This window comes from Calonectris borealis, chromosome 3, assembly GCF_964195595.1.
Source record: "Calonectris borealis chromosome 3, bCalBor7.hap1.2, whole genome shotgun sequence".
NCBI classification, from domain to species: domain Eukaryota; kingdom Metazoa; phylum Chordata; class Aves; order Procellariiformes; family Procellariidae; genus Calonectris; species Calonectris borealis.
Genome location: NC_134314.1, coordinates 72,264,564 through 72,285,190, shown reverse-complemented (window position 1 = coordinate 72,285,190; position 20,627 = coordinate 72,264,564). Strand labels below are relative to the sequence as shown.

Genomic DNA, 20,627 nt, shown 5'->3' with positions numbered 1-20,627 from the left:
TGCATTGCTCTTGAACTTTGGCACCTAACAAGCAGGTTGCAAACCAATCTTTTGGATCAAACTTAAAAGCCAGGGGCTTTAGCTATAAACATAAATCAAATACACCCAAGATTATTCCCAGGCAGCTGGACCAATTGTCCTGGAATACCTTGCATTTGTGTTGATAATTTCCATGAAGTGGTGGATGGATGCAAACTAAATAATAAGAATGGTCCTGTAATTTTTTAATGTCTCAAACAAGCTCAGGAATAGTTTGGGGTAGTGCTGTTTGGCACATGCCAAACTTGTCCCAGGGAATATTGCAACAGTTAGTAGTACAATTGCAGAGAGTCTGCAGGTATGTTGTATTTTCACTAGACTAGAAGCAGCCTGGAGTCTCATCTACATGTGTCTTACTAAAGGCAGTACTTCCCCGAGGCAGATGCTTTCAGCATCTTCATTGTCACCTCTTCATTGCACAGCCACCTCTGATGAGGGTGGCTGACACTGGCCTCTGCATGCTAACCTTCTTGAAGGGGCTCCAGCCTTCCTGGTGCCATTCGCAATGTCACCACATTGCTTCTGAGCCGTAACGTGTCACAGTCCATGGAGTTCTAATGATGCCAGGACTATTTGTACTCAGGGGAGGAGAATCAATACAGTGAAGAGTCTACGTTACCGAGCATTTTTATTTCCTGTCAAGAGGCCTTTCTAAGCATACCTATCCTATCTGAAGAAGTGTGATAGAAAGAATCGTGCAATATTACTGCCTGAATTAGTTCATATATTACACAGTACAGAGGTAGTAACTTGGTATACAAAGCAATATAACCATATTAGCCTTATGCCGCCTGTGAGACAGGGGTTGATCACCCAGAGTATGGCACCGTGCTAGCAACAGTCTTTCTTCACATTCCAGAGCTGAGACATGTAAAGATGGCTTGGGAGTCTATGTATCAGTTGTCTTTGCATAGTACAGGTCTGCCCTTTCTCTCTGTTATGTTGCACAAGTGATGCATTGCTGAGGTTTTGATTGTGGCAAGATCTCATTTAGGAATTATTAGGAATAACCCTATCCCTTAGTTACACAACAAGAACTTAAATTTCTTGATATTTCTCCAGGCAAAAAAAATTGCTTAAAAAATTTAAATTAATTTACCACAGGTGTAAGAAGTCTGTGATAGCAGTTTTTGCAGCTTTTAAAGGTTTTGCAGCAGTAACCTCACTTCCTTGGAAAAATGGCAACTAGTTAATATTAACTCTGATTTTCCTATAGTTTCAAATAAAATTCTTATATTAGATGTCTCTAATGCCAATGATTGCTGTTCATTCTTTCTGTTTTTCTAATTCGTTACTAATAACTTCTTCTGTAGACCGTTGTGCTGAATGAGTATGTGGACCTGTGTATTTCACACACCCTTAAGAATAGGAAACCTATTGCTCTGATGGGTTTCTGAACTTATAGGAGAGCCTGTATTGCAAAAGAACCATTGCATTAAATTATTGACTGCTCTGTTTCAGACCTCCATCTTGTTGCACAAAACAATGAAAATGGTGGAAGAACAAATAAAGATAGGGGAATGCTGAAATAACTTTGACCTTTTTTTTTTTTTCCCCTCTGTTGGCATCCAGTGACTTCCTTTGATCTTCCCTGCCTTAAACAAGCTAATATCTGCCAAGAGAGCGCAACTGTTACTGAATCACTAAGGTCCTATTTGTTCCGCTCGACAGATGACAATGCATTTTTGTCTTTCTACAGAAGCATAGAAGTGACTTTGAAAGCTTTCACCAACCAAAAGCCTAGTTTTTTTCCTACCCTTCTTTCCCTTTTTTTTTGGGTGGGTTTTGTTTCTCATCTCCTTGAGACAGAGTGTACTCCAGATGATTGTGACACCATTTTCTGTTTGATGCTGGTTAGACAACACTGAAGTTGTATAATTTTGTTGTTGCTCATGATTGTTCCGGCAAGAACTGAAGTCTTCAACAGCTGTAACATATATTGATGCTTCAGTTACATTATGGCTAGTTTGTGAGTGTCCTTTGCAATTGCCTACTTCGTAACTCCCTGATTTTTTGAACAATTGCTGTTAGTGCTACTTTAGCTCTGTATAGGTTTCTTGTACTTGCAGTTGTTGAACTGTTTGATAGCTTGATCAAAAGATTTTATATTTAGAGTTTAGAAAACAGACTTCAGTTTTATTAAACATTGCAACCTCATAATGGAAGCAGGAGATACATTATCAGGTCTATTTGAATTTTGTGAAGAAATGGAGAAACTCTTTCTTTAAGGGTGTTATTTTCAGTCACTAGTATAAGTCTGGATATTTAAATCTGGCCTATGTAGTAAGCATTAGTTGTTCTAAGTATACATTGTACTTAGCACAAGAAGAACCTGATTTCTGATGGTGATCTTAGGTGCTCCTGAGTACGAATAACAATCACTATAGAACTGAATTTTTTGCATTGCATTTTGGTTCAGATTTCATTGGCCATGCTTATAGACTTGTTAAGTCAGTTTTAAAGTTGGACTTCTTCTCTGGAGTAAGGAGCGTACGTTATGTCACGGAAACAGAATTTTGGAAAGCTTGCAAGTTATTCCCAAAGAATGAGATATAACCTCTGTGTCTGTTAATTTTGGACTTCTCTGATGGTTGGAGTTATGTGTGTATGAGGATCAGACACTTAGGCCCTGATCCAGCAAAGCACTTAAACTAATTTTTAACTTAGCTCATCATGATCAGTTCCACTGAAGACAGTGACTGATTCATATTATCATAGAAGATATAGCACCACCTTATTTAAGACTATATATTTAATACAATCCCTATCACTTTTTTCAAATAAAAAATGTAAAAGTATCAGAAAATGTTTTATAAGGATTCATTTCAAGATTTTCCTGGTCCTGCATGTCTTCACTGTAACTGTTATGGAAGAAGCTGCTAATTAGCTCCAAAATGCATTTTTAAATATAGATAGTACATTTCTGCTACTTAAATGGAATCATATCTTCTAAGGGAACCTCTTACTGAGACTTCTCTTCTAGAAGGGCTGAATTTTTGTTAGAATTAAGAAATATTTTGTTAATTGGTGATTGAGAATTTTAAAAAGTACACCAGAACAGAAGATACAGCTCCCAGTTACAAAGGCCTGATGAATTATTAACTTATGACATCTTTCTCTACAACATCTACCACATTTTTCTCTCTAAAATATTGAATTTGCTGTTTTGCCTGCGGTCTGCACAGGATGACTGCAGCCAGTACCTTCCCTGATGGACATGATCATTTTTAATGAACATTTCCTGCCTGACTGTGCTTTTCTAGAGTGTGTGCTAGGTGGATGACCAGTGACAGCAATGAGCCACTCAGATGTGGCTGTAGTTGTTCCTGGACCGGTGATGGCAATAACAAGCCAGTTCTTGACAAGGAGAGAATACAGAAAAATTTATAGCAACACTGATTACTGATACCCCTAGTGGACTTTTCCTTTTGGACTTGAGGTTTGTGAGAATAGGCCCAGAGGTAAATTGACACACCTTCCTTGTGTGGCAACAGTCCAATGGCTCTGTGACAATCTCTAACTGGTTAGAGAGAAGCTAAGGTATGCAAGAGGACTTGATGCACTGGCTGCAGATTATTCACAGGTACATATAGCTGTGTTTGCAATAGCAGAGAAGATTGACTGACAATGATTAGTGTAATAACTAAAGCAAATCCAATTCTCTGAAGATGCCCAGAAAATGAGGGACTTCTGCTGCCAGTAGCTGGTAGACAAGAATGGGATGCTGAAGCACCGAGACTTTTCCAAGCCTTTTGGGTGAAGAGTTATCTTGGCCTCATGATCACAATAAGTATAACTTCTTGAGGTGATAGGATTAGACTCACCACAAGGATCTTTCAATTGGAGGATCAGCTTCTAGGAAGGAAATGTGAATGTGTGAATGAAAAACCAAACATAGTATATTTGAATACCATTACTGGAGAGAAATAAAGTGAAGAAACTAGGTTATGCCATAAGATTGATTCTACAGTCTCCTCTGGTTTGGGGTTAGGCTCTTTGTTCTAAACTCTTGGACACTCTGGTCACTTTACTGTGCTGTTTACATCCCTGCATCATATGTATGTATTGACAGAGGGAACTAGACCCATGGAATGACACTTCAGAATGAGTCTTTTGATGAAGACAGTCATCTCCATCAAAAAACACAGCTGGTTTTGTTTTGTGGAAACCACAAAAGATGGCTGACTACTTACCGCCTCAGTCTTAGTGGGTGTTCAAATGTATGTGTACCATTAACTACTGAGAACAGGTAGGTCCATTACTGGGGCAATGGGCAGCAAAGGTATTTTGGATAAGGACTGGAGCAGTTTACAGAAATGCTGAGAAACTACAGTGAGGCCAATAGATTTTTATTTTTTTTTCCTTCCTAACTCAGATTATGATAGGGAACCAAGACTCTAATACATTGATCAGGCCAGTGAGTAGGTGAATTGAGGGGAAGGGTGAATTTGACCATGGAGTTTCCTTAATTCCTATCTAATTTAGGAAAATAGCAGACGGGTTGAAAAAGGCAGATGTCCTGATGAAAGAGCAGCAGACGGGTTGAAACCATGAAATGGGATCTTGAAATCAGGCATCTGTGGAAATAGACTATCATCAAAGTAATTAATATCTTCTGAGTATTTTGTTGCAGATCTGTGTATTAGATGCATAGAATCATAGAATAAATTGGAAGGGATGTGAAGATGTCATCTAGTCCAAACCCCTGCTCAAAGAAGGTATTTTTAGATCAGGTTGCTCAGGGACTTGTCTAATTGAGTCTTGAACTCAAAGTTGAGTCTCATCCTCAAAGGACAGGGAGTTGCCAGCATTTCTGGACAGCCTGTTCCAGTATTTAACCACTCTCATGGTAAAAAATTTATACTTAATATCTAATTGGAATTTCCCATAGTCCAACTTGTGTCCTGTTGCCTCTTGGACTGTCGCTGCGCACCTCCAAGAAGAGTCAGGCTCTGTATTTTCTGTATTCTCTCATCAGATGGTTGTAGATAGCAATAAAGTCCATCCGAGCCTTTTTTCCTACAATTTGAGCAGGCCCTGCTACCTGAGGCTGTCCTTATATATCCTGACCAGCTTGGGGCCTCTGGACTTGCTTCTTTTACTGGGAGACCCAAAAAGGGGTAAGGGTAACAGGAAGTCTCACACTGATAGGCCTAATTTGAGGCCTCTTCTTTAAGTGTGGAGATTATAAAATGGCCAAGCACTTGTGTTTCTTTTTAGTTCTTCATCTGTTAGCAAATGTGTCTTTTGAAAAAAAAGAGCTGGACCTGTTTTAAGTATCAGTTGCAGTATAACTTGAAACTACAGCAAGAGGTATGAAAAAAGTAGTCTTGTAGTGCAGTATTTGAGAGGAGAGAGCTCAGAGTTTACCTGAGGAGAACGTTATCATGCATATTTTGCATGCCCATGGGTGCACTTGCACAAGAGCACTTGCATGCACATGTTTAAACCTGAAGTCTGAAAGGCTCTTGTTGCTCAGCACACAGTCAAGCATTTGGCAGGAAAATGAGTCTTGAGAAATAATACTATGAGTGAGGCCAGTTAACTATGAAATATGATTGATTAACAAATGGAGCTGACATCCACCAAGCAAACCAGCTGAAATAGTGGAAGACCCTGGGGGAAGGGGTGGGGGCAAAAGCAGAGGGAAGAAAAATATTTGTATGTGTTCCGCATGCTCTGCCATTCTTCCATGTCAAAAAGATGATTTTTTGGATTAATCCTGATATATGGAAGATGTTTTTTCCACATAGATTCCCATATTACTAACATTCAAATTGGTCTGTGTAGTTCAACAGCGGTACAACCTATCTTTTAAGTGATCTGAAGAACTGTGTTATACCATTCATCAGTTTAAAGATTTACTCTTCTATAGGGATGGCATACTAGGGTGTGTGCTAGTTAGCCTAAAATCACCCCAGGGTACTTCAAGGTTAAACTAAATAAAGAATTTACAAATGTGGAATACAGGTATCACAGTTACAAGTTTATAATGGTATCTGAGAGGCTTCTTCATGCTGTCTTCTAGTTAAGACACACACTTCACTCATGCCTAAAGGGTCAGTTCTTGTGCAAAGCTTATTCTGTCAGGTTGGGGAAGCAGGTTTGCTTTTATAAGCAGTCTTTTCAGGGATTTCCAAGAGTTCATTCAGATAAAAATCTCCTCCTCTGCCCACACCATTCCCACATCTCTCCTTCAAGATATCCTACTCCTAGATTTAAGGAGCTTGCTTCAGCACTTATTTCCTCAAACTATCCTCTGGCAGCTAGAAATAAGTTGTACAACAGTTGTGTTACCTGGCTGGGCAATGCTGAAATTTTGTGCTTAGCTTTTATGCCTTGAATCTCATAAACAAAACTTGTCAGTTTTGTTAATATCTCATAAATGGGATTAAGAATGTGGCTTATTTCCGACTATTTTTGGGAGCCCAGGCATGGTAATATTTGATCATTTTGAAGATGCCTCACCCTTAAGCCAATCTCAATAGATACAAAGCTGTCTTCCTTCTGAAGACTTTTAAAGTTTTCTTGCTAGGCTGTTTTCAGAATGATAATTCATGGTGATCAGTCACTCCATTCAATTTGTCTTTGATATAATCAGAACAAATGAATATGAGCATGGGATACTAAGCTCCAGTTTTGCGTTTCAGAGCTCATTCTCGTTTTTAGATGAAGCTAGATAATGAGAAATGGTCTGTTAAGATGTTGTGTTTGTGATTAAGCAGGGAATGTTGCTTCATGTTAAATCACAGTATTGTTACCGTTCTACCAGTGAACGCCTTTGTTCATAAGTAGTTTCTCATTTCAAAAAAGGATTTCTAGAAATCTTAGTTAACATTTTCTGTAGGAAAGCAGAGAAATGTCTTTTTTCTTCCATTTTTCTGCCTCCGTGAAAACATCTGCTAACTCTCTGAAACACCAGTGTTTGCTAATATCTCTTGAGTTTTTCCAGATTACTCAGGTATTTTGGCTGATTTTATGTATGTAGTAAGTCATTTATTCTGTATGAGTTGGGCACAATTATTTAGTCTTATTCTCTCCCATCTTTCTTAGGTACAAAAAACTGAAGAAATGCACAAGCTAGTTATATTACAGGATGTCTTCTACTCCTTTAGGAAAGGGAATTCAGTCTGTACATCTGGGGACTGAAATTCAATATTACAACTGACACAATAATCTGCATTTAAGCCCAGACTCTTACTCTGCCCCAGAAGAGTAATGAAAGGGGAAAACTTTCTGTATCTATATTAGTCTGGATGGTAGCATGTCATTCACTCTTTTGGGGTTTTGTGCGCAGTCTAATCAGGACTAGGATCTGAGAGAAGAGAGAGCAGGCTCAGTCAGGAGAGAGCATTTAGAAATCTTAACACTTAAAAACTTGCTATTTTTCAAGGGTTGAAAAATTGGCCAAATGTGGATGGGGTTTCAGAGGAATAGCAAAAGGCAGTTTTGTGACACACAGTTTCAGCTCCCTGCCAGATTCAAAGTTCCTGTTCCAAAACGTTCATCTGCTACAGCAAAAAGGGTTTCTCATTTCAAAAAAAGCTTTCTAGAAATCTTTAAGGAGGGAAGAGCAAAAAATTTCTTTCCAGTTGGCTCAAATATTTCCAAATTATTCTCTCTGAGCTCATCACTGACATGTAAAATTTCCACCTGAATGGCTAAGATCTGACAGTATCATAAATAGCTGCAAACAAAACCTTAACATTTAAAACATCAGAATACTTTACCAAAAAGCTATGCTGACATCCCAGCCTAATTTTTCACTTGATGACACAGATAATTTCAAAATATGTAACAGATCTTTTCACACAAAGTATAGGTAAAACTGAAGGTATATTTAAATGTTGTAAACTAATAAACATATGTGTGGAATAATTGTATTCCATAGTTCTCTGTTTGGAATAAGAACTGTTTTGAGCAAATGTTCTCAAATTCTCTACTTACATTTGACATGTGAAAGCAGAAGCTCCCCTTTCAACAGTAAAACCAACCTAAACCATAAATTTAGAATTAAAAGTCTTGGGCCCAGCCTTTTGGTGCCATGGCTGGTTTTGGTAAGTTATTTGGGGTAGGGGGAAAAAAAAAAGGTATACATCTTCATATCAACTTATAAAACTTTAAATGTTAAAAAGTCCCAATAACAGGGTGAAGCACTTATCTCTACTACGAGCCTAAGGAATTTTTAAACATATCTCTTGCTTTGCTTAATGGTATCAAGGGCTTTAATTTTTTTTTTTCCCCCCAGAGAAGATTTATGAAGCAGTGGGGTAGATGGTGCTGTTCTCCAGCTGTCTATCTTGAGGAGTTTCCTCACTGGACTAAACACAACATAATTTCTCTGTAATGTTACAGTGGAATCTTGGAAAAACATAATGTTCCTCCTGTTATGTGCAATAGATTCTTCTTTAATTACAGCAGCTAAAAAAAGCTTCTATCTTTATAGCTGTGGAACCAAAGCGACGAAGTTTATGGTCTCTCACTGTCAGCAGGTTTATGGAAAATTTATAGTATATATTCTAAGTTCTGAGTTTACCATTTTTTGTTACTTACTAAAACTAGTGCTGAAAAAAGCCCATTATAAGTTTAGGAGTTTTGCTATCTTTAAAGATTCCTCTAATTTGAGTAGTCTTTGTGTAGTGTTTTTACTTTCATCTCCTTTTCCCTCAAACTGCTATTTTATCTTGTCTGGAATCAAGAATCTGTTCAGGCTATTTCTTCTTCCTTTTCTTTTTTTTTTAATCTCCCTATAACTGAACTTATTTTGTTAGCATTCCCTGACTGGCTTTCAGGACTTTTAGTTAATAGAAAATTGCTGATGGCACTGGAAATCCCCAAAACTTCTTTTGGTTATTTGGTAAGTTAGAGTAATATTTTCTGTAAGTTTTGTTATCTATCATTTTCCTTTTTCTGTTTCTGAGTCCATTTTGCTGATGCCACATTATTTGCAATCAGTGAAAGGAGGCTACTTCTGTCTCTCTTTTTTTTTTTTTTTTTTTTTTAAGCTATGTTCCAGTTTTGAAGTGAAAATATGTTCATGTTGTCTGTTATGGTAAGAATCCTGAATTTGACTCAGTATCTTCCTGTTTGTAACTGGTAAGGGTGTTGGACTGATTGTCCAGTTGAGTCAACTGCACTATACATAACTCTGCTAGCTTGATCTGATTATTCTAGTCGTTTGTCAACCAAAAAAAAAAAAAAAGAAAAAGAAAAAAGACAGAAATGTAAAAACTAGAAGCAAACTGTTCATCAATGAATCGAAATGAGCAGAGTTTGCCTTTAGAAACCTGTCTAAATATTCTTCAGCTGTAAATGATGCTAATTTAACCACAGAGCCACAGAAATGTGATTTAGTTTTAATGTTGCTACATTTGGTATTTTATTAGTGTAATTTAGAGTAAATTCCTCACTCTGGAAAATCTGAGTTGGGCACTAGAACTCTGGCATATCTAGAAAAGGAAAATAGAATGGTTGACATTTTAAAAAGAAGAACACAGGATTTAATCAGTCACTTCCATTCATTTAATCAATTCATTTCTCATTTCCATGAGAAGGATAGTGTCTGAATCCTCACTGTTTCAGAAACTCATCTCTTGACTCAGTCTCACTAAAAATCACTGTGTATGAAGAAGCAATTTCTGCTTTGACCTTCCTTGCCAACACGTCCGTAGTCACAGTGGACTGTCAGTCACAGTGCCAACACTCCTCAGTCACAGTGGACTGTCCCCTCCTGTTTTTTCAGTATTCATTAATTGTTACTTTCTCTTTCCTTCCTGTTTCTTCCCTATTTTAACATATGCGTACATACCGTATATGCATAAATCTGGATGGATCAAAGCCAGCTTAATTATTTGTATATTCCCAAACTTCTGAAATATAGCAAAAAAACAATCTATACCTGATATAAATTTAGCAAATCTTCAGATTTTGTAGAACTGATTTCCCTCTATTTTTTATGGGCGTCTGAGGAAGACTGGGATAGAGAACTTTCTCCTGTAGTATGTGCTTGGTAACCCCAAACCAATATTAGGCCTTCATTAAGGTGAGAGAAATACATAGGGCGTTTTAGTTGCAGCTGAATACACATTAGTGGAGAAAATACCAGATCTGAGAAGGTAGATTTCCTATTGACTAAGTTTTTTTGAACACTTCTGTCTAGCACTGGAAATGAAGATGCTGCAGCCAATTCATGCTTTTATTTACTCTCTGTTGTTACTACATGTGATTTTTTTTAAAAATACACAGTGAATGAGGCAAGCCCTTCTGTACGAGAACTGCATATTTTTAAAGGCATAAATGAAGTGGAATTTAGCGAAACCAAATTTTTGCATAGACATTGTGTCCACTGGTAAAAAGTACCAAATATTATTGCTATATCCTGTACATATTTCCATATTGTGCTCATAACATGTAAAACTTGACATCTAATAGATCAGAGTGATTAAACTGGGTGGTGGAGTAAGTCCTGGCCTTTAAGCACAAAGACCAGGTTTTAGAAACTTAGGTCTCATTTTTCTGGGAAGTGAGCCCACAAGCAGATGCATCTAATGCCATCTCTAAAGCAGGGTGAATTAGCAGCATGTGTTAATCTGGAGCAAGCAGGATAGTCATCACCATGCAGGACAAGAAAAATAACCCCCTCTGATAATCTGTTGCATTTCATACCTTTTTTATATCTAAAAATCCCACATAGAGTATGCAGAATCAAAAATTGACTTTTTGCAGTATACACAAATCAAAAATTCAACTTCTTCATGGGATTTGGCTTGACTAACCCCCTGCCTCACCCTTGCCCTTTCTTGCTCTCTCGCTCTTCTTCCACAGAAAAAGTAAGCCAAACATTACAGGGATTCCCAGGCAGCCCCTAAGACCTCGTTTGGTGGCACTCACATTTTTCCTTCGGAGATGTGTACCAGGCTGTGCGCTGCAGGGATACCGCAGCCATCTATTGCTGCGCCCTTTTAGGGGGCAGGCCTGTGACTTTCCACACTGGCTTGTGGGAAGCTGCTCATAGGGTGCCTAGTTTAAATGGCATGGAGCAAAAGTGACGGTCCTTTTACTTAACCCTACAGTGTGTTTTAATACTGTTTGCATATGGTGGAAATTTTAAATATTTGTCTCCCTGAAAACACACAATCCTCCCAAAATAATTAATGAGGTTTTTCAAAACTGCATGCAAGGAGCACTGAGGGTGCGCAGGACGCACTCAGAAGTCAAGTCTCTGTGTGCACACTTATATCTTCCGTCTTCTTCATAACTATTATACCGGAGTGTTTTATTGCATGTCAATACAGTAATTCTAACATAGCGTACATGTTGGATAACGCTTTAAATAAAAATTTGAAGTCCATTTTTTAGCATACTGTAGAAGTGGGTACTTCTTATGGCAGGCAGATTCACATTAATTCTCAGACTATGCACTTTAATACAAGATAATGCTTTTTCTATGTATTACCGAAGCACGAAATGAAATCTATAAGAGTGACTGACCTTAAACTCGTAACTGCCATTCATTTCAGTCTGTGTAGCCCAGCAGACTGGCTGCTGAGAGCTATGCTTGCTTGCTGTTTTGTGAGTCTCTGCAGATGCACGTTCGCCCACTCTATGCAAACATGCACACGGTCTCTTTTTTTTCTCTCACACTGTCTGGCATATTTTCAGAATAACTCTTCGAAGACTTTCTGAACTGCTGGGTATGATTGTCTGATTATTATTTTTTTAACTGGGAACATATTTAGTCCAGTGTTATTTAAACAAGCTTATCTCTTTGATCAAAGTCTACAATCTGAAATTTGAACAGGGCAGGGAGGGTGGCTGGGTGGATGAGGAAATCTATCAAGTACATATTTATGTGTGTGCTGCTGTCTTAGCTGTGTGCCTGCGGAGGTACAAATGTATATTGCTTCAGAATAATCTTGCAAATATAAATATCTTTAGCTATTTTAGTAGAAATTCTGAAAACGGTGTATTTTTACTAAAACAAAACCTTTTTTAGTAAACCTTTCTTGAAGCTATTAGTGACCTGCATATTCAGTTTTTTGGTTTCCTGGGTTTTTTGAAGGTTGAGCCGAATAACTGTGCAGTTGTTTAAGTACAACATAGACGTTGCTAGTATTCAAAGCATACTAGCTGGAGCCCATATATTAATGTGTTTAGAGTTGGCATTAACCTATTTCACTGACTGAACCACAGACCACAGCAATAAAGCTAGAGAGCTTGAAACAGTTTCTGGAGGTTTTCATTTAGCTAGTTGAGGAGAAATGTTTGCGCAAAGTTAAAATTATATGGAATGAGATTGCAAGATGAAGCATGCATGCCACACCTTTTCATTATGTTCTCTCTCTTCCCTTTTCTTTTCTCTAAATATAACTTTGAGAGGCATTTCAGTTTATTTATATATTTATTATATAAAGCCGATCCCATTTGATTATTTTAGATTACTTGATTTTCTAATCTGATTTCAAAATTGAAGTTTGCTGAGCTTTTGTTCACAGGACTAGGAAAAAGAATTTCCTGTATTCAATTCACGTGTCATGCAATCAAATAATTTTTTCCTAACTTTTAGGATCTTCCTGTGGCGAAGTCTGAATGATGCTTTGTTTCATCATTTTACAGCCTAAAAAAGACAGAAATTTTTAGGCTAATCTAAAGCTTTTCCTCGCTTTTTAATGTTACTATTACACTCTAGTAACTTCAAGTTGCTATTACTGATGAAAGTGTATTATAAATATTTTCTTCTACATAGACATCACACACCCTTTAATTTTGTTAGCTGGTTTAGTTGACTGAGGCTGGTTACACACAGACACACACACACACGCAGGCACAGACGGACGCGCTTGCACACACACATTCTGCTTTGCCCTATCTCAGTTACAGCATAGTCCTACCCAGGGTCATTACAATGTACACATTACATATTTCTAGCAAACATGAAAATGAATCAAACAGGAGGAGAGATAAGCACAGATAGATTGGAGCCTGCTGAGGAAATAAAAGGCAGTAATCTGCCTGACCACTGGACTACTCTTCCTGGTTGGATTTAAGTGTTCTTTCCCGTTAGTTGCTGCGGAGCGCTGGCTACCCTGAAGTGAAAAATTAAACGACTAGTAAGAATGAAGTAACATTTAGAGGGACAATTATTTGGTATAACTCCAAACCTAATTGTTTCTGAAGTGATGTTTAAACCAACGTCGGCACAAGGCAAGAGCTACTGGCTCGCGGCCAGCACCTTGTAATGCATATTAGCGTAGATGAGGAGTTCCTAAAAGTTAGAGAGAGGGAGAGGGAGGGAGAGAGAGAGAGAGAATGTGCGTTTTCAGTGCTCCCTCTGCATTTGTTTGTATCCTCCTCCTTGCCGAGATTAGAGGAATACCTGTGTAGTGCTGCTTTATTATGATTTCTGCTGAGCCTCAGAATAGGTTCTGGTATTTTTTTTAGGTGGACTGCCAGCTGCCGATCTCGCTGTTGACAGTAAAAGCAGATATGTTCCTTGCTCACTGCCATTAGCACTGACCATGACCCTTCACACCAAAACCTCTGGAGTTACCCTGCTGCACCAGATTCAAGGCACTGAACTGGAGACACTGAGCAGACCTCAGCTGAAGATTCCCCTGGAAAGATCGCTCAGCGACATGTATGTGGAGAGCAACAAGACAGGAGTTTTTAACTACCCAGAAGGAGCCGCTTATGATTTTGCTACTACGGCTCCAGTGTACAGCTCCACTACGCTCAGTTATGCCCCTACTTCCGAATCTTTTGGGTCCAGCAGTCTGGCAGGATTTCACTCGCTGAACAATGTCCCACCAAGCCCAGTGGTGTTCTTGCAAACGGCGCCCCAGCTCTCACCCTTCATCCATCATCACAGCCAACAGGTACCTTATTACCTTGAAAATGAACAGGGCAGCTTTGGGATGAGGGAAGCTGCTCCTCCAGCCTTCTACAGGTAAATGCTACAGATAATTTTTCTTTCTCCTTTAAGCAGACGAACTGAGAAAATTAGAATGCGGAAATCTGTACGCCCTAATCTTTTCTTTTTGTGCAAAGGACCGTGTGATTTCATTGAATCATCCACGATATCTAGACCATAAAAAATACCGTGGAATAAAACAAAACTGTCATTCACAGCTCACTGTGACTGTAAGCTGTAAATTTTGAAAACTGTACGTAAATGAGAAACAAATTGGATACTGAGTATAACTGTTTCCTGGGAAAACATGAAATCATAATTAATTAAAGAATGGCAAACGACCTCCCTGTTGCAATATATTAGAATTACTGTCTGAAGTATACTAAACAGAATTCCATCATCACACATTTCTGGGTTTGAGTGGTTGTTTGTTCAGCTCTTAGCTGGTAGTAGGAGGATTTTTCTCGTCTGGCTTCTTTTACAGTGTGAGAAGTGGCTTATATAGGAAGTAGTTCAGAAGCACAATATCCTTCCTAATGAAACTGAAGTGACAGTATTTCAGTCAGTAATCACCTTCATGAGCTATACTAAGAGCTGTGTACGTACTAACCTTCATTTTTCATTGGATGGTGATCTATATTAACCATAAATCTGGCATGCTGCATTTAAAAAGATAAGATTTTTGGGCTTTTTGTATTTTTGTCCCTCAATAGAAGGTGTTTTTTTTTTTTTTTTGTCTGGAATAGAAAGATGAAAGTATCTTTGAAGGAGGGGAATAATTTTCCTTGGTTTAAATATTTGTTGTCAGCTGTGAAAACATTAACATAATTTTTGAAGTAAGTGGTAGAAATTTATGGAACTGTAGCTTCCAAGAAAATATAGTCATACACACCAATACCCACACTATTAATGTTTGTGCAGTGTTGATAGCATAGTTTTGCATCAGCTTATTATACTGGGCTTCAGTGAATCAAAGTGAACAGTTAGATGTAATTTTTTTTTTTCCTAAAATCTGTCTATATCTGTTTATTTGAGAGATACAGGTGAGTTTGCTAGAAATGGGATGACTCTGAAAAAATAAAAGAAAATTATTTTTTCCCTGTTGAGGGCCAGATTCTGCCAGACTTATTTGCACAATATAACATGTTACTGTGAACAGCAACGTATGTTCTTAAGACAGTCCATCTCAGCCTGACTAAGAATCTGATAGCAGAATCTGGTCCAAAAAACCAGATGATGATTGCATTTTTTGCAAATGATTAATCAATTTTGGGGAGCAGGTGGAATAAAGGCTGGTGAAATGATAGATAACGGTTATATCAGACTGTCCAATACAGTGATCTGTTAACTGAATCGGTTCAATCAAAATGCATTTTAGTGCAACCAAATACAATACCTCTAGGAAGAGTGAATACATGTCAGAGCATAAAGATCTTGAATGATTACCAGTGACTTGAGAGTGAAACTGCACTTTGTGCTTGATTAAAGGGTTTTTTTTACATGAACATCCAGTGCAAACCTATGCTGAAAAGTGTGTAAGTGACCTTAGATATGTAAACAGTGGAGTAGTGAGTTTGTGAAGTTGAAATACACAGGCAGAAAATGTACTATAGTCGGGGTATTTTACTTCAGGAGGAATCAAAACCAAGAATCACCTGGAAATAGAAGTTGAACAGTGGAAATAATGTCCTGTTACTTTTAAACAGTGAATCGAGGTGAGACACTTCAAAATAAAATTAACGTACTTTTTTAGTTTAACTACTGGAGCAAACATGTAAGGCCAGTGCTGGATTCCCCATTTCTTGACATTTCTGATCAAGGATGGGTGTCTCCCTTGAAGATGTATTTTAGCCATATGCAATTGACGAGGCTTAATGCAGCGGTAATTAGGTTAATTTATGATCTTGGATATGCGGGTGGTTTATCTGCATACAGTGTTATACAAATGATTTAATGGCCCCTTCCAGCTATAATTCTGTAAGGCGCATCTTACGTGGGAATAAGAAATGTGTATTAAAGTGCTTGCTATGATTATCTTTTTGTTAACATGCATAGTACTGTTGGAATTAAATTGATAAAAGCTTTGCTTTTTTTTCTTTTCATTTTTGCAAGATTGTATTTACAAAGTTATCTCCCTCATAACGTTAAATGTTAGGTCTTTATTCTTGTGTTTTGGCACAAATCCAATCACCAATTGTCTGTTAAAAATATTTTGAATAGGTGTTCAGCATTTGGAAAATATTTAAATATTTAATCATGGGGTTTAAGAACAAGTTCTTTAAAAAATATTATAATGCATGAATTTCCAATTTCCTTTATTGATTTGGCTAATCTCATTGGTTTCAGTTGGGTTATGGGAGAAAAGAGAGCATGGGGCAGTGTAATCTGGCAATGAATAAATTGATGCTGGATATTGGAAGATGTCTAACTACCAAAATGGTGAGTTTCTGAACAACCTACCAGTAGGAGTGGTAAAGGCAAAAATTCTCAAACCAAAAGCCCTAAAACATTTAAAATGGATCATGATCAGTTTATGATATGGCTGCCTGCTTCTATAATAAATAATGTAACCTAAGACCCAGAAGGACTCCTCTGCAATTCTCATTTACTTTTCTGTGTAAGAGAATTGTGCTGTTCGGCTTGTAAGACAGAAATATTTGCATTGCATCATCCTGTTGTACTCTGGATTTGAGATGCAAATGCTGCCTTCAGTGATACAAGTGGCTAGGACAATAAATAATCATTGTAGGTTGGAGCTGAAATTATATTTTGTTATTACTTTGATAAAATGTTAAAAATCTTCAGTCACAAAACTCAAAAATTACTGTATGTGATAAGGAAAACTTTTAATGTCATTTGATTATGTTAATAAGTATTCAAAATCTGCTGACTGTAGACACATGTGTAGCTACATGTGTATTAATTCTGAAGTTATATTTTATTTCTTTCAAATACTGTTTCCTTTTCCAAAAGGCTTTGTCTCTTATTGCAAGATAATGACAGGCTTCTATATCTAGCTGGAGAACATAATGATACATAAAGAAAAGAATGATTTTGTAAAGAATACAAAAAATATACCAATCTCCTCCTTTCTGGAGTCTCTAAATCATGGGACATCAGAGAAAAAAGAAGGGGGTTAATTAATTCAAATTGTGCTGCCTTTAACTTGACCCTTTTTATGTCTGACCTTGTGGCTGTTTTTATGGGGAGCCAAACTAAAATACCTTTCCCTTGTCTTACAATGTCTGGGGTAAAGACATTGTGCCAGTTATGTTTTTAATTCTCTTCAAATCTCACTTATATTTTTTTTCTCGATCATTTTGATAGTGTTTTTTTTTTTTATTAAATGCTGACTAGTAATGGTTATTATTACAGGAAATCTTGTAGTCATGGGTATTACAGTAAATTAATTGAAAGATTTCTTTTGTTCTTAACTATTAAGTTTGAGTTCAAGTCATTTCTGGTTATTTCCTTGTGTTTTTGTTCATTCAGGGAAAAACTAAGAAGCCTTTCGGTAGCTGATTTACCTCAGTAAATTCCTACAAGCAACAGCAAAGATGAATCCTTTTTGTTCTGCCAGGGTGTGATGGTCCTGTGTCATCCCACCGAGTCTGCACTTCTCAGATCTGAAGTAAAATCATGCCTGTATTTCAGGCTGTCTGTAGCCTGTGTTTGGTGCTGCTTCCAAATTTGGCCAAAACCCATGTAAAAATGGACTGCACCTACCAGCTACCTGAGGAGGGAGTTGTCTGTTAGTCTGTAGTGAGTGACAGAGGCAGGGCAAATCACTGTACAAACAGAAATACCAGATGAAAAATCGTTCATTGCTCCCTCACTTTTAGTGGCTAGTTCGTGAGTATCTTTTAGTACCTCAGGATCTAGCTTTAGATTAATATAATAAAGTATTTATTTAGCTTTAGTCCCAACTATCATGCTGAAAATGACTCTGAATCATTTTAAAGCTGTTGTTCCAATCAATATGATCACAGCTTTAATTTTTAATGCTTGCTAAATTTGAGAATGATTACAAATGTAGATCGATCCCTCTTCTGCTGTAATTCATAAATCAGTCCAAAAAATAGTTACTTAACCCAATATGTATTTTTTTACCTTGTCCGATTCATTATGAATCTTTCTAGCTCTTCATGCTGAGTTCTAAACAAAGTGGATTTTTCCAAATTTTAAAATTAGAAGAATGTTACAATGAATGCAAAATTCAAAGGTATTTTTTCTTTTTTTTTTGTGCACTATGAGGTATTCCATAACGTGAAGGAGTACTATGTAATGTAGTGTTTTGTTTTGGGGTTTTTTGTTGTTGTTTATTTTTCTCTAAAGCATCAATCTGTTCTAAGGTCCCCTCTCGAACACAGTTTGAGTGTTCAGGCAGTTTCTTGAACACTCGGAGTGTTCCTGCTTTCAGAGCTTATACTGATATCCCTGACAATTTCACAGCAATAGATGGCTGTAATGAAAGAGACAGGAAAACATGGAGTTATCCTATCTCATGGAAGCGTTGTAAAGATAAACCTGTTAAATGTTCTTAGATACTCACACATTACAATTATGAGGGACTTGTACATACCAGCTTTGCTCTTTCTGCAGCTCTTCTTAGGGAATGTGCTGATGTGGATCCTGCTGCAAGTGCTTGCACCATAAAGTCAGCAACCCAGATTTTTGAGGAGCACATGTGTCCTGTGCCTCGTTGTGCCCCTGAATAAGGCCAGGCAGCAGTGGAAAGGGGTAAGGGAGCTGCGATGCTTGCTCATTATCCTCCTTTCCACCAAGGTAGGGAGATGAATCTCACCTGCTCTCTCTGAGCTTCCTTTCCAAAGTTTTCTTCTTATTGAAGAAATCTTTCTTCACTTCTTTAGCAGATGTATTTTTTGTGTAAATCACAGGTTCAGGAATTGCTCCATATACTAAGTCCTTTCCACGTGGATTTAAAACTTGTGGTTAAAAACATGTTTGTTCAGGCAGCCTGTGTGGATGGGGTTCATCTGATTAAATATAGACGCCTAGGGCTTGATTCAGTTCTCTACTCCTTAGGCATCTGGTGCTGTGTGAGAGGCCATAACGTCAGATGGGTCTAGCAGATATGATACAGGACCTACTGTGCGGCTGTACCTTTCTGGAGTAGGAGGTGGGTGTCAGTGAGGACACCTCAAATGGCATGCGGCATGGACAACCGCATCAAACCTTCACATGAACTCCCTTCTTAGCCTATGGAGACACAGAGAGAAACAGGAACTGTGAACACACACATTGTCCCTTTCAAAGGTACCTGATTAAAATAGGCCAGGTGCACTAGGCTCTAAAAGTGTGAGTTTCTCTTTCTAGACTATAAAAGATGGCTCAAGTGACTCATTCTGGTACAGATATCTACTGAATGGAGATGAATGCCCAGTGGTGTTGAAAGTTATGTGAAATGAATCCCACCCATACGTCTCCTGTTTCTAAAGAGTCAAAGCGGCCAACATCTGTAATCTCCCTTCAGATAGACACTGCACTATGTCCCTTGAGAGGAAGACACGGAATTGACTCTGTGTCATTGGCCTTGATCACTGTTGCTCTGAGGCTATTGAAACAACAAACACTGCTGGCCATATCTGCTCTGATAGGGAAAGCATTAGTTGCTGGCACCAGTTCCTTCAGCAATTGCAAAGTGAACATCAAATGCCAGCATTTTTTTATTAAACCAACAAGAAAGGCTGACCAGAGCTAAGGCATAGCGCCAAACAAATGCAGAGGAGAAGAGCCCTGCGAGTGAAGTGCATCCACTTCTCCTAAAAAAATTGAGATTTTGAGAATTTTGATAATTTGATATTGTTGACAATGAAACACTGAAATTAATTGTGGACTCCCTCGTCTGACTGCAGGGAGTTTTCTGTTATCTATTCAGGCATCAGAACTGAGATTAGAGCGGAGACGCTGTCCTTCAACATTCTCATTTAAAATACTGCTTTCATTGCATTCATTATGGGGGCTGTTTGGAAAATTGGCTGTACAGACAGAAGTCACATCTGAGGTTGTACACTATCCCTAAGTTTTTGGGTGGCCTTTCCAGTGAACAGCAAAAGGTCATCATTTACCACACCTCATTAGGAACCCTGATCAATGTGATCTGGACAAGGCAAGGCATTTCTGCTTTTCTGCCAAGCTCAGATTCCAGTTGCTGGGAGGGTTCTTACATCATGTGACTCAAGATATTTCTTCTGTTGCAAGACTATGAACATGTGAGATACTGCTTGTCAGATTTAACCTACCACATACTTACAGCGATACCTGTTAAAGACAAGAAGATCATAAATCTGCAGGATAATCTTCTTCCTTGACAAGGTATTGATAACAATATTGGATTCAGGAGTGATCTGGGCATTTTATTTTAACCTTTTAGTAGAAAAAGGAAGTATGGTCCTCAGAAAACGCAGAGCTTAAATATGACTGTCCTAAACATAAATCCTATTTGATAGACACACATAACAATTTCAGTGGTCTTCCAACCATTGCAGTGACAGTCTTAACTAATGACACAACAGCCAGGATCTATACAAATAAGAAAAGATGCCTCCCTTTTCTCCACTGCATGGAAGCCATTAGTAAAAGTAAAAAATAATGGTCAAGGTTGAAAGTCAGAAGTATCTAAGACGACTTCTTAAACAAGCGGTTGGTGACTAACAGC

At 38.0% G+C, this 20,627-nt stretch overlaps 1 protein-coding gene across 1 annotated transcript in view; it reads left to right on the top strand.

The window, feature by feature from the left end:
- ESR1 (estrogen receptor 1) overlaps positions 1 to 20,627 on the top strand; it is a 166,830-nt gene that overhangs the window by 38,986 nt on the left and 107,217 nt on the right. Inside the window, exon 2 of the mRNA XM_075146139.1 lies at positions 13,480 to 13,984. Coding sequence (XP_075002240.1) covers positions 13,480 to 13,984 — 505 coding nt within the window. The remainder of the gene's footprint in view (positions 1 to 13,479; positions 13,985 to 20,627) is intronic.